The following is a 13,028-nucleotide window of genomic DNA, read 5'->3' as shown; positions in this document are numbered from 1 at the left end:
GCGAGGCGGCGACGCGCGGCGCCCGGGACGCGCGCCCGTCGCCCGGATCGTCGTTCGACGTCATCGTCCTCGGGAACGGACCGATCGGTAGCGCGGTCGCGAGGCACGTCTGTGCGTTGGGGGCGCGCCGGGTCCTGGTCCTGGACAGCGAACGGTTGACGAGCGGGAGCGATGACTTGGGACGGATCGTGCGACCGCTGGACGCGGAGGGTCGGGACGAGTGGACGGATGTGAACGTGCGATCGATCGAGGGGTTTGAAGAGATGGAACAGAGGAGTGGAACGACGTTTTTTACCAAGCGTGGGTCGTTGGCGATCGGGAGCGAGACGTTCGTCGAGCGAGGGGCGTCGCGCTTGCGGGCGAGAGACGTCGCGCATCGAAGGGCGAAGACGGCGGACGACGCGTTCGGGGAACGGTTTACGTTTTTCACGCGAAAAGACGTCCCGGAGGGGTACGAGGCGGTGTGGGATGACGTCGGTGGATACGTGAATCCGCACTCGATGCGCGAGGCGCAGAACGCGCTGATGCGCGAGGCGAGCGAGGGGAACGCGATGGTCGTTCGGGCGACGGGCGAGCGCGTCGAGTCGGGAGGTGCGAACGGTGACAAGTGCACGGTAACGATCGATGATGGGAGCGCGTACACGTGTGATGTGTGCGTGATGGCGTGCGGGTACTACACCGAGCCGTTGGCCAGGGAGTGCGGATTGATCGATGACGGCGACGAGGACGCGACGCGATTCGGCGAAGTGCGCATCGCGAGACGCACCGTGCTCTTGGCCGAGGTCCTCGAGTCGGAGGTTACCGGAGCGCTCGCGGGGATGCCAACGATTAAGTACGAGGTTCCTCGCGCCATCCTAGACGCCGCGCGCGTGCGTCGCGTCTCTAAGGGCGCCGGGAGCGATCACAGCGCGAACGAGGCGAAATCCGTGTACGTGTTGCCTCCGATTTATTACCCCGGACCAGTTCCCTCGGCGGGATGGTACGTCAAGATCGGCGGCGGGCCGCTCGATTATTTCGACAAGACGGACGCGAGTTGGATCAAGACCGAGCGCGAGCTCGCGGAGTGGATGTCGAGCGACGGCGATGAGGTCGTCGCCGACCAACTCCACGACATCCTGTTCCACATGTTCCCGGGGATCAATTTCCAAAGCCTCTCGTCCAAGGCGTGCGCGTACGCCACGTCGAGCGATGGTTCGCTACAGGTCCAAACTCTCGGCGTCGGTCGCGACGTCATCGCCGTCGCCGGATGCCAAGGCAAGGGCGCTGGACCCGCCGACGCCATCGGCGTCGACGTCGCCCGCGTCGTCATCGACCGCCTCGCCGCCCGCGCCCCGCCCTAGCCGTCCCGATCGCTCGCATCGTCAAACACATAGACTAAAATCACGCATTAACGCATTAAAACAAGGTAATCAACAACTACAGGTACATCTAAATCCTCCGCGCGCGACGCGCCTCCGCTCCGTCGAATCGCTCACTTCCGCACGCCGAGCGCCGACTTCCATCGCGCGTCCATCTTCTCTCCACCCTCGCTCGCGTCTCGCAGCATGTGCATCAAATCCGCGCGCTGTCGATTCGTCCTCGCTCGCGAATCCATCCCGTGACGCTTCCGCAACACGTTCTCGCGCTCTGTGTCTTGCTCTGGGTTCGTCGCGCCCATGATCAGCTTCGTCCCGAGGAGCGGTAGAGCCACCATGACGGACGCGGTGAAGGCGAACATGGCGAATCTTGACCTGGCGGTGACGGCGACGAGGGCGCGGTAGGCGCCGGACATGACGCTCGGGAGCGGTGGACAGTGAGGGACGGCGCGGCGGTTGCGACGCGGCGAGCGGGACGGGTCGACGTCAAAATATTGTTTTTATTCGATTACAGTCACGCCTGGGCGAAGAGAATCCTGGCCTCGCATAAGAAGTAGGCGATGAGAAAGGCGCCGTAGGTGGCGAAGGATGCCAGGGCGACGGTGCGCTTCATCTCGAACTCCTTCGGAGACTTGTTGACGAGCTGCGAGATGGTGAACATGACGGTGAAGAGACAGCCTATGGAGAGGATGAGCTCGCCCTGTTTCACCCTGTACGGCATGTCACCGATGACGTAGGTCAAAAAAGCGATGGACGAGGCGAGACCGATCAAGAGATTGAAGACGGGACCGGCGAAGCACGCGACGACGGCCATTGTGACTTGTCCAGCCTTGGCCACGGCGCGACAGGCGATGAGATCGCCGAGCCCGTCGCCCCAGGCGACGAACGAGACACCGAAGATCTCTTCATCGACGCCGGCGATCTTGGATAACGCACCGAGAGCGAGAACGAGCTCGTCGGACATCAGGTGCATCCAGCAAATGGACTGCACGAAGGCGAACATGGACGCGAACTCCGTCGCCGCAGGGAGCGGCGCCGTCTTGTACTGCGTACTGACGACGTACGAGACGCCGAAGCAGCACAAAGCCGATACGAGCACGTTGAGCACGAATGTGGTCATGGTGTCGCTGCCGCCCAGGGCGCTGAGAAAATCGTTCCCGGGGGCGCACAAGAAGAACAACGGCCCCATGAACCCGAGCGCGATGGCGTACACTTTATCCATCGAGCCCGCTCGAACGACGGGCATTGTGTACGCCATGGCGACGCGAATCGGAATCGTGATCCACGACGCTCTCTTCTCGTAAACGTTCATGTCCGCGGTGCACGAGGCGATGATACCGTCACCATCCTTGCTCGTCGTCTTCATCGGTCGCACGGAGCCCTTGATGTCGTCTGGCCCACCCTTGGCGGCGGCTAGATCGAAGAGCGGCTCCTCGCGCTTATCGCTCGCCGTCTCGACGTCGGGCCTTTGCTTCGGAGCGCGCTCTTGCGATCTGTCTTGCACCACCATGAAACTCAAATACGCCGCGTACGCGAAGAAGAAGAAAGCCGTGTACCACGTCTTGAACTTTCCGAGGCACATCGCAAGCATCAGCGCGATGTTTGCCATCGCGAACAACCCAATCGAGGCACCGAGGATGTCTTTATTTATCACCACGTGCTCGTTCGGCGCGGACAAGATGACGACGCCTAAAACCACAGTGGCGATGAAGAAGCCACTTCCGAGCGTCGACCCGATGACGACGTTCAAGTTCGGAAGCACGCCTTCGGATATCTCGCTCACTTGGGCGTAAAGATCCGGTGCTCCGTTTCCGAGCGCCAAGAGCGTCACCCCCGCCGCCTCAGGGGTCAAGCGCATGAGCGTCGACACGTATTCCAGCGCCGGTACGAAAAACGTCCCGGCGGCGACGGCGAGCGCGTACGTCGACCCCACCGCCATCAACAGCAGCACCACGATCGGTCCAACCGTCGTGGTCGATCCCGCGTCATCGCAGTACGCGTACTCGAGGTACGTTTTCAACCTACCCTCGCACGCCTCTGTCTGTCGCACGTGCGCGCACTTCGCCGCGCGTCCGCCGTCCACCCCGCTCGGCGCGCACGGCCGGCGTTCCACCTCCTCCCGCGCCGCTTCAAACGACGCCCGCAGCCGTTCTTTGCTCGTCATCGGCGGCGCCGGCGGCGCGGGCGGCGGCGGGCGCGCCTCTTCGCGCCATCGTCCCGACCCCGCGAGTCGCCGCGCCGAAACCCTCCCCTCTGGCCCCACCGCGGTTTCGCTCGGCGCGCGCGCGCCCTCCGTCGCCGCCGCGTCCGCGCGCGACAAGAGCGCGAGCGCGAGCACCGCCGCGAGCGCCAGCGTCGACGCGAGACGACGCGCGCGTGTCATGATTCGTCCTCGCCGGAGAATGTGCGATCGACCCACCACCGACGCCGCGCGAGCCGCCGTCGACGTCGCGCCCGCGTCGACGCCGCGCGCGCGATGTCACCGCTCGCGCGCGCCGCGCTGGACCCTCGCGCGCGCGCGCGCGTGCGATGGGCGTCGCGCGATGACGCGTGGGGCGATGTGCGACCGTGTGAACACTTCGCCGCGCGCCATGAAGCGTCGACGGTCGCCGCGAGCGCGCGGGACGACGACGCGGACGGTGCGGGAGCTCTTCGACGCGTCGGCGCGGTCGGCGGCGACGCGCACGGCGCGGGACGACGCGATGTCGCTGGTGGTGGAATCACTCGTCACGCGCGCCGAGGCGTCGCGTCTCGTCTCCACGCCTCGGCGGACGCTGCGGCGGTTCGCGAGGGCGTTCTTAGAGCCGTACGGACCGTCGGCGAGAGACGTGACGTCGGCGAACGCGGGTGAGCAGTTTATCGATTACGTCCTGGCGCGGAGCGAAGACGAACTCGACGCGCTCGACGACGACGCGTCGAGGGATGATTCGATGACGAGCGAAGACGATACGATCGATGACGGGAGCGAGGGGGAGAAGGAAAATGGACGAGACGTCCTGAACGTCGCGAGCGGGTCGGGGGGAGGGAGACGAATGGATGATTCTTTGTTGGAGGTGGAGCTGTCGGACGCGTCGGATGAATATTCAAACGGCGCGCGGGCGAACGCGGGCGCGCGGGCGAGCGCGAGGGAGATGGACGCGGACGTGGTGATTCTGAGTGACTCCGAGGAGGAGTCCGAGCGCGAGCGTGCGTTGAAGAGGCTCGAGGGGGGGAGGAACGTCATGGGCGGGAGCGTCGCGTGGACGCGCGAGCGCGGATACGCCGAGGCCACCGCGCCCGCGTTCATGGGTCGTGGGACTTCGACCGGGGTGGAATTTAGACGCGGTGACGCGATTTTAGCCATGGCAGGGGTGAAGCATCGGAGCGCCCCGGCGGCGACGACGACGACGGCGACGGCGGCGACGGCGGCGACGGCGCCCATAGCGAGGACGGCGGCGACGGCGAGCGCGCATCGCGCGTCCGCGAGCGCGCCTACGAATTGGGAGGACATGGACGATTTCGATCTAGCGAACGTCATGATTTTCAAGAACGGTTCGTTTCGACACTGCCAGCGCGAAGTGTGCGAGCAAAGCGTACTCGGAAAAGACTGTTTCGTCCTCATGCCCACTGGCGGCGGGAAATCGCTCTGCTACATGCTTCCGGCTGCTTTACAAGGCGGAGTCACCGTCGTGTGTTCGCCCTTGCTTTCGCTCATTCAGGATCAGGTTTCGCACTTAGTGAAGGATTTCCAAATACCGGCGACATTTCTCAGCTCGGCGCAGTCGCAAGGCGATGCAGTGGCGGTGCTCAGAGAACTGCGGAAGCGCAAGCCGACGATTCGATTGTTGTACGTCACACCAGAAAAGTTGGCATCGAGCGCGACACTGGCTGATATACTCCATCAATTGGACTCGAACGGGATGTTGACGCGTTTTGTGATCGACGAAGCGCACTGCGTGTCGTCTTGGGGACACGACTTTCGACCGGATTACAAGGCTTTAGGTTGCCTGCGAAAGGATTACCCGAACGTTCCTATCACGGCGCTCACGGCAACGGCTACGTTACAAGTCCGCACGGACGTAATGAAGATTTTGAAGATCACGAAGACGGCGAAGACGTTCCTCGTAACGTTCAACCGCCCGAATATCTCTTTTACGGTTATGCCGAAGAGGGATTTGCACGACTTGGAAAAGTTTGCAGACTGGATCGCCGACGAATTCGGACCGTCGGATGCGGGCATTGTATACTGTCTCAGTCGCGACGAGACGGAGACCGTGGCCAAGGCGCTGAATGAATCGCGTGCGCGTCGACAGCGCGAGCGTCTAGCGCCGGGTCCCAGCGCGGCGGCTTATCACGCCGGTATGACGGACTCGCAGCGGCTCGCCGTGCAGAACTCGTGGCAATCTGGCCAAGTCTCCGTGTGCTGCGCCACCATCGCGTTCGGTATGGGCATCGACAAGCCAAACGTGCGCTGGGTCGTCCATCACTGCGCGCCGAAGAGTTTAGAAGGTCTGTACCAAGAGGTCGGTCGCGCCGGTCGCGACGGGTTACCCGCCAGGGGCGTCGTGCTCTACGCGCGCGGCGACATATCTCGCATCGAGCGCCTCATCAAGATGCCGCAAAAGGGCGTCTCCAAGAAGAGCCGGCTCGAGAAATCGATGCCCCTTCTCGAAGCCGTGCGCGCGTTCCTCGAGGACCGCACGCGATGTCGTCGAGTCGCTCTGCTCGAGTATCTCGGCGAGCGCATCTCCCCGGACTTATGCGCCGGGTCGTGCGATAACTGCGCGCGACGATCCGGCCGCCTCCCGCGCGACGACGACGAGTGGGCGCTCGCCGTCGCCGCCAAGAACCCCCCCCGCGCGCGCGCCGCCGGATCCAAACCCAAAAAATCATACGCTCGAAAGCGTAAGAGATCGTCCGGGAAGAAAAAATGATCCGGCACCGTCGATGTCTCTCGCGTGTAAAACCGCTCGGGTGTCGTCCCGCGCCCCGCACTCATCCACTCATGCGCGTTCATCCGGGCACCGTTCCCGCCCCACGCCTCCGGTGCCCACCGAGGGACGCCCGCGCGCGCGCGAAGCGATCAAAGATCGAACCCCGCGTGATCTCCGGCGCGGGCGCGCGCGGGCGCGACGCGAGCGACGAGAAACCGACACCGCTGACTCCAGAGAAGCAAAACGCGCTCCCGCCAGAGATGCTCGTCGACGATCCCTGGGCGGACGAATCGTTCGATGGCTTGGGGAAGATCGCGAGCGCGGGATTGGTGATCGTCGCCATCGTGAGCGCCATCGCGGGAGGGGTCGCGACGTCGACGTACAACGAAGGGGCGGTGGAGGTTGATTTTCAGCAGTACTCGAGCCCGCAGGAGGCGGTGGCGGATTCGTTGAGGAAAGTGAACGCGGTGGAGGCGATGAAGATGCGAGACGGAGCTCCGGGATCGAACGCGAACGAAGGGGGATTAGAAGAGAAAATTGAAGACGGCGCGTGACGCGATGATGGCGGAACGAATGGATGTTGTGAATATTAATCGCGACGACGTAACGCGGATGCGACGCGTTGTTCCTTGGAATCGAGGTCCCGAAGTTTAGATTGGAGCGCGCCGACGCGACGCTCGAGGGCGAGACGATCCTCACCCGCGGGAGTGGTGAGATATCGTCGGACGAGGGCGTCGCTCTTCGCGACGGCGAGCTCGGCTGCGAGTTGGCGGGACTCGGCGACGCGCGCGGTTTCGCGATAAAGGTCGACTTGGCGCTCGAGCTCCGCCGCGGAGCGCTTGTGCTCATCGAGCTTGGTGAGCAACGCGCCAACGTCCGCGCGCGCTCGGTCGAGCGCGTTCGCTTTTTCCGTCAGCGCGTCGACGTCTCCTCTAAGTGCTTCGCGCGAAGGCCTCCGAGCTCGATCTCGCTCTCGCGCGTCTCCGCCTCCGCCTGGAGACGCTTCGTCTTCTCCAAAAGTTCAAACCTCCCTTGTTCGCTCTCACGCAGCGCCGCGTCGCGCGCGCGCACGATTTCTTCGAGTGCTCGAACCCTTCGCTCGAGCGCCGACGCGTGCTCGCGCGATCGCGCCGCGATGTCGCGCTCGATCTCTCCGACGCGCTCGAGCCTCGCGCGGAGTCTTCGCATTTGACCGCTCGTCTCCGTCGCATCTTCTGAGAGCTCCTGCGCGCGATCATCCGTCGCGATCGTCAGTGAGTACGACGTCGCGTATTTATGTAATACGTTCAGTGGAAACGCGAGCGAATCTCTCGCACCTTACACGCGCGCTCGCGCTCGCGCGCTCGAGTGTCCAGCGCGTCCATCTCCAAAGCCAAAGCCGCGCGCGCCGACTCCGCCGAGGATTCCAACGTCTCCGCCTCCATGCTCGCGAATTAAATCGATCCCTCGAGTGATTCGTCCACGAGTTCTCCTTCGTACCGCGCCGCGGTCTCTCGCGGCATCGTCGCACGTGGTATTAATAGCGCGCCGTCGCCTCGCGCGCCAACGTCCAACTAACAGAGGAGCGCGCTCGTTGTCATCTTTCCCTCACACGCCCGCGCGGCGCTCGACGGCGCCCAAACATGGGTCTCCCGTGGTTTCGAATCGTCATGATCATCGTCATGCTCAGCTCGGACGACGTCGAGGGCGCCCTGGCGTCGATCGCGCACGTCGTCCTGAGCTGGAGCCTGCGAGAACTGTTGAGCGTGACGCAGCAGTGCGTGATGATTCCAAAGCTCGTGAAGCTCGGACAGGTGCACCCGGAGGCATGGCGACGGGCGAAAATCCCGTGGTTGGGATTCGCGTTTCACTTCGCGATCGCGGGGGCGATGCAGTGGGGTTTATACCGAGGCGGCAGCGCGCGCTTGGGATTGTTTCTGATCCTCACCGCGTACGCGTTACCGGTGTTCAAGAGCGTGATGTATCCTAGACTGTGGACGATGGTTCCGTTCTTAGGGTTTGTGATGTACTTCGTGTGGACACGCGACGGCGTGAGGGAGTTACTGGTGGGGTTGGCGCTGTTCCAAGGCGTGAGCACGCTGCAGGAGACGCGCGGGTATTACTTTGGGACGAGCGCCGCGTGGTCGTTCGTAATTTGGACCGTCGCGTTCGCGTGCACGGCGCCAATTTTAGTGATATTCGCCGTGGCGTACTTCAATTCGCCGTACTTCGAGCGCATGATCAAGTACAGGAAGCGAGCGAAGTACGCGAGGATGTGGTGGTGGTTCGAGAGGTATGCGTATGTGTTGGGATACGAGAGCGAAGAGGGAGACGATCCGTTTACGATACTCGGGGTGCGACGGACGGCGAGCACGGTGGAGATACGCAAACGATTTAGAGATTTGAGTCTAATGTATCACCCGGACAAGACCGGCAACGATTCGGTGAAGCGAGAGATGTTCATAAAGGTGCAGAAGGCGATGGAGATGATAACAAAGGGAACGTTTGACGACGCTCGCCCAGACGCGGAAACTATGGTTCAAAGTCGTGCCCTGGCCACGATCAAGCGGTGCGGATCGTTGTGGAGCCTGATCGTCATATGGCTCGCGTTGTCGGTGCTTCAGGGAATTGTATTCCTCGGGCAACGTGCACACGAGCGACGCGAACGCGAGCTCAATCCGGATGCCTCATCCAGCGAAGCCAACAAATATCCCGAGGTGCACATCGGTCCCACCTTTGTCGGTTCCAGCATTCTGGGCTTCACCAAATCTCGTCAAAATCAACGCCGCGGTGTCGAAAACGTCAACGCCGGCGGCGCGCGCGTCGTCGGAAACCGCCGAATCGCCACCCCTCACGGACAGGTGCCTCGCTTTGATGAGGTCGAACCGACCGAACCCGCCGATCCCGATGCCGAAGGTCTCCGCCGTCGGCGCACTCCCATGCTCGATCCCGTTGAAAACGTAGAATTGGATTGAAAAGCGCATTCAACCACATCCTAGCCCGAACTACCTGCGCGTTCTCTTCCCGCATCGACGCGTGCAACGATCCGAATGCCAAACCCTTGGAGGTCCACCACGCTGGCGACGATTCATCGTATCGCGCCGCAGACGCCGTCGTTCACGCCTCAATGCGGGGCGCGAGCGCTCGAGCGCATCACATGCGCCTCACGGCGCATTGCGACGCGTCGTGCGGACGCACCAGGGGCGCCGTCGCGAGCTCGCGACGCGGAAGAGATGTCGGAAGATGCTCGGCGAGGACGTCATCGCGCACATTCGACGCTCCGTGGTCGACGCTCTCGTTGGAGAGCGAGCGTGCTGGTCGTGGGTTCGATCGAGATATTCGTACGCGCGCGTCGAGCGCGTCGATGAGTCTGGACGACGATGACGACGGCGAACGAAGGCGGATAAGGAGCGCGAGCGGACGGGGCGGGGAGCGAACGAGCGGTTCAGGTGAGGGCGATCGGGACGCACGCGCGGCACCGTTGACGTACGAGAACGCGGTGTTGGAGCGTGGGAGGGCAAACGGGGATTCCGCCGGAGTGCTCACGAGTCCGGGGTCGACGATGCAGATGCTCGGAACGGCGGAGGCGGCGACGCGCGCGGGGCAGAAGCCGCTCAAGATCAATCAAGATTTGGCGCTCTATCGCGCTCGGAAGCTGCGGAACGAGGCGGGGTACTTGAAATCGAAGGAAGAGCGAACAGCGATGCGATATCAGGCGATCGCGATGTTCGAGAAGGCAATGTCGTACGACGTGACGGATGGCCGGGCGTATTGCGGTATTGGACAAATCTTGGTGCAGATGCGTCTGTACGACGAAGCGCGACAGATTTACCAAGCCGGCTGCGATGCAAAGGGGGGTGATAATGCGTATCTGTGGACTGCTTTCGCCGTACTCGAGGAAAAGTGCGGGAATATCAAGTTGGCGAGGAAGTACTACGACGCGGCGACGGCGGCTGACGAGAAACACGCCGCCGCTTGGCATGGATGGGGGACGCTGGAGAGGAACTTGGGGAACTATCAGCGCGCGAGAGAGCTTTATATGAAGGGAATCCGCAAGGTTCCGCTCACGGATGCCTCAGCGCATCTCTATCACTCTCTGGGCGTCATGGCGATGGAGCGCGGGCGGATCTCCGAGGCTCGGGAGTTCTTCAGGCAAGGCGTTCGCACCGAGGCTGGATCAAAATCGGGAGCCATCTGGCAGTCTTGGGCCATTTTAGAGGGTCGATCGGGCGACGAAGACCAGGCACGTAAGCTCTTCCAGAAAGGTTTGGCTGCTGATCCGAAGAGCAAGTACATTTGGCTCGCCTGGGGTACCTGGGAGGCGAAGATTGGATACGTCGACCGAGCGAAGGAGCTACTGACAAAGGGATGCAAACTGAACCCGCTAGACACGTACCTATTGCAGGCGCTGGCGAAGCTCGAAGCGGAGCAAGGGAGCATCGTGACGGCGCGAAAGTACTTCGAGCAGGGCACAGTGATGGACCCTAGGCACCAGGCAAACTGGAACGCCTGGGCGTTGGCGGAGTGGCGAGCGGGTGAGATCGAGAAGGCGAGAAATCTGTTCCAACGCGGCGTGTGGGTTGATCCGAAAAACAAAAATGCGGCTCGACTGTTCCACGCGTGGGGCGTGCTGGAATGTCGAGAGCGGAACATCTCACTCGCTCGCCAGCTCTTCAAGTGCGCCGTCAACGTAGACGCGGGTAGCGAACGCATCTGGCTCACCTGGGCCATGATGGAAGAACAGGAGGGCGATGACATCCGAGCCATTGAGATCAGGAACTTGGCCGCTCAGAGAGTGGCGGAGGCCTCGATGAGCACAACAGACTTGGCACCGGCGGCTGGGACCTTCCGGCCACTCTTTGAACGCCTCGCCTCAATCGTAGGCCTCGAGGCGCCGAGAGACTCAACCGATGACAACGAATTTGATGCGAGTGAGCTCACGGAGGCGGAGCTCATGTACGGAGAAAAGGACGCGGTAAAATCGGGGCAACCTCTCATGGAAAGAGACATAGAGTAGTTATATTACAAGATGATGGGTTTGTGGATTAACCGTTAGTATTACGCCAACGCCTTGGAGATTTGCTTCTCTACGTCGGACGCCGGCTTATTCGCTTCGATCGCGGTAACTTTCTTCAGAGCGGCGTAGTAATCGATTACTGGTTGCGTCTGTGTGTGAAACGCCGCTAATCGAGACTTGAGCGTCTCAGCGTTATCATCCTTTCTCTTCACGAGCGGTTCGCCCGTGAAATCATCCTTACCCTCCACTTTGGGCGGAGCGAATTTCGTATGATAAGATCGTCCACTCGCTGGGTGAATCCATCGTCCCTCTACGCGTTCGACCAAGACCTCGTCCGGGACCTTAAAGTCAAGGACGGCGTCGATAGCCGTCCCGCGCGCCTTGAGCATCGCGTCCAGCTTCTCCGCCTGCACCACAGTTCGTGGGAATCCATCCAAGATGAACCCGTTTCGGCACTCTGGCGCCTTGATCGCCTCCTCGATGATGCCGACTACGATTTCATCCGTGACCAACGCGCCGCTCTCCATCGCTTGCTTCGCCTTCACCCCGTTCGGCGACCCCGCGGCGACGGCGGCGCGGAGCATGTCCCCGGTAGCCAAGTGGCATAAACAGTGATCTCTTTTTATCTTCGGCGATTGCGTTCCCTGCGAACGGATCGAAACGAGCGTCGAAGTCAGCTCGATGGATCGATCGAAAACCTCTAGTTGAAGGACTTCATCGCTCGCTCGCTCGACGCACCTTGCCGCACCCGGGCGGACCGACGAGTATCAATCGCTTCTCGGGTTTACTCTGACACTCCAGCCGTCGCGTGATCTCGGCCATGAGGGCCTCGGTGGAGACCTCCTCCAGGGACATGGATAAAGCGCCGCGAGGAGTGCGGACGCTGAGTCGGCGGCTCTCGGCGTCGGTGGTTTGCATTTACAATCGAACTCATTTCTTCTTCTCACCGTCGAGCGCTCGGAGCCGTTCATCGAAGTTTCTCTTCACCGTTTCTTCGTAGTCCTCGGCGTTCTCATCGTCCTCGTCGGCGTCGGCGTTCGCGTTCCTCGGCGCCCACGAATCGGGCTCGGCGTCGGCGCCCGCCTTGAGCCGCTGCGCTCTCGCGTCGCCCTTCACCCCGAACTCGATCGCTTTCGCGCCGAACAATAGTCCCGAACCTAAGATAGCGAGAGGCAAGAGTTTCGCGCTCGCCGCGGCCGCGATCGTCCCCCCGAACACGGATAAGAATCCAAGCGCCGGGAGCGCCATCAGGAGCACGAGCGCTCCGACGAGCGTCGCCACCGCCGCGGTTCCGACCGCCGCGAAGAGCACCGCGGGCAGCGCGACGACCGCGATACCAATCACCGCCGGTATCACCGCCGCCGAGATCGCGGCCGAGACGCCACCGGCCACCGCCGTGAGCGCGGACGCCGCCGTGAGCGGATACTCCCCGACCCACCGAATCAAAGATTTCGTCGACGCGAGCGGCGACGCGAGCGGTATCTCGTCCGCGGCGAACTCACAGAGCTGCTTCCATCGCTTGCGAAGCTCCTTCTCTCGGCTCCACCACAGGAACGCCCCGGGGGAGACAGCGCGGGCGCGAGAGCGCGTCGAAGAGCGACGCGGTGAAATCTGTAAAAACGCCGCGCGCGCGCTCGATGTCGCCGCGCGCGAGCTCAGAGCGATGGACGATCGCGATGGGTGACGCCCGCTCGTTGACGGGCGCGCGCACGCGGGCGCGCGGGCGACGGTGCGCATGAGAGTGCGGTTATGCGCGCAGGAGTG

General features: G+C 62.5%; 10 protein-coding genes across 10 annotated transcripts; 5 read left to right on the top strand and 5 right to left on the bottom strand.

The window, feature by feature from the left end:
- OT_ostta05g00630 (FAD dependent oxidoreductase) lies at window positions 1-1,340 on the top strand (the record flags this gene model as incomplete). Its single annotated transcript, XM_022984164.1, has 1 exon — window positions 1-1,340. A coding segment is annotated over one exon (1,340 nt), but the record flags the coding sequence as incomplete, so codon positions are not given.
- A 131-nt stretch (window positions 1,341-1,471) lies between these two features.
- Window positions 1,472-1,771, bottom strand: OT_ostta05g00620 (unnamed product; the record flags this gene model as incomplete). Its single annotated transcript, XM_022984163.1, has 1 exon — window positions 1,472-1,771. The coding sequence occupies one exon, from the start codon at window positions 1,769-1,771 to the stop codon at window positions 1,472-1,474; it is 300 nt and encodes a 99-aa protein (XP_022838919.1).
- Window positions 1,772-1,869: 98 nt separating this feature from the next.
- On the bottom strand, window positions 1,870-3,738 carry OT_ostta05g00610 (Sodium/calcium exchanger membrane region; the record flags this gene model as incomplete). The annotated part of the gene is made up of 1 exon (XM_022984162.1): window positions 1,870-3,738. The coding sequence occupies one exon, from the start codon at window positions 3,736-3,738 to the stop codon at window positions 1,870-1,872; it is 1,869 nt and encodes a 622-aa protein (XP_022838918.1).
- A 319-nt stretch (window positions 3,739-4,057) lies between these two features.
- Window positions 4,058-6,268, top strand: OT_ostta05g00600 (Helicase, C-terminal; the record flags this gene model as incomplete). Its single annotated transcript, XM_003079108.2, has 1 exon — window positions 4,058-6,268. The coding sequence occupies one exon, from the start codon at window positions 4,058-4,060 to the stop codon at window positions 6,266-6,268; it is 2,211 nt and encodes a 736-aa protein (XP_003079156.2).
- Window positions 6,269-6,339: 71 nt separating this feature from the next.
- On the top strand, window positions 6,340-6,822 carry OT_ostta05g00590 (unnamed product; the record flags this gene model as incomplete). Its single annotated transcript, XM_022984161.1, has 1 exon — window positions 6,340-6,822. One exon carries the CDS (start codon window positions 6,340-6,342, stop codon window positions 6,820-6,822), a length of 483 nt encoding a protein of 160 aa, XP_022838917.1.
- A 35-nt stretch (window positions 6,823-6,857) lies between these two features.
- Window positions 6,858-7,692, bottom strand: OT_ostta05g00580 (unnamed product; the record flags this gene model as incomplete). Its single annotated transcript, XM_022984160.1, has 3 exons — window positions 6,858-7,207; window positions 7,240-7,492; window positions 7,594-7,692. The coding sequence occupies 3 exons, from the start codon at window positions 7,690-7,692 to the stop codon at window positions 6,858-6,860; spliced, it is 702 nt and encodes a 233-aa protein (XP_022838916.1).
- Window positions 7,693-7,890: 198 nt separating this feature from the next.
- Window positions 7,891-9,222, top strand: OT_ostta05g00570 (Translocation protein Sec63; the record flags this gene model as incomplete). The annotated part of the gene is made up of 1 exon (XM_003079105.2): window positions 7,891-9,222. One exon carries the CDS (start codon window positions 7,891-7,893, stop codon window positions 9,220-9,222), a length of 1,332 nt encoding a protein of 443 aa, XP_003079153.2.
- A 389-nt stretch (window positions 9,223-9,611) lies between these two features.
- On the top strand, window positions 9,612-11,264 carry OT_ostta05g00560 (Tetratricopeptide repeat; the record flags this gene model as incomplete). The annotated part of the gene is made up of 1 exon (XM_022984159.1): window positions 9,612-11,264. The coding sequence occupies one exon, from the start codon at window positions 9,612-9,614 to the stop codon at window positions 11,262-11,264; it is 1,653 nt and encodes a 550-aa protein (XP_022838915.1).
- Window positions 11,265-11,305: 41 nt separating this feature from the next.
- Window positions 11,306-12,119, bottom strand: OT_ostta05g00550 (Adenylate kinase; the record flags this gene model as incomplete). Its single annotated transcript, XM_022984158.1, has 2 exons — window positions 11,306-11,908; window positions 12,003-12,119. The coding sequence occupies 2 exons, from the start codon at window positions 12,117-12,119 to the stop codon at window positions 11,306-11,308; spliced, it is 720 nt and encodes a 239-aa protein (XP_022838914.1).
- A 75-nt stretch (window positions 12,120-12,194) lies between these two features.
- Window positions 12,195-13,001, bottom strand: OT_ostta05g00540 (unnamed product; the record flags this gene model as incomplete). Its single annotated transcript, XM_022984157.1, has 1 exon — window positions 12,195-13,001. One exon carries the CDS (start codon window positions 12,999-13,001, stop codon window positions 12,195-12,197), a length of 807 nt encoding a protein of 268 aa, XP_022838913.1.
- Between the last annotated feature and the right edge of the window lie 27 nt (window positions 13,002-13,028).

This window comes from Ostreococcus tauri (genome assembly GCF_000214015.3).
Source record: "Ostreococcus tauri WGS project CAID00000000 data, contig chromosome 05, whole genome shotgun sequence".
In the NCBI taxonomy this organism is placed as follows: domain Eukaryota; kingdom Viridiplantae; phylum Chlorophyta; class Mamiellophyceae; order Mamiellales; family Bathycoccaceae; genus Ostreococcus; species Ostreococcus tauri.
The sequence above is the reverse complement of the archived record's forward strand: the minus strand, read 5'-3'. Positions and strand labels throughout refer to the sequence as shown.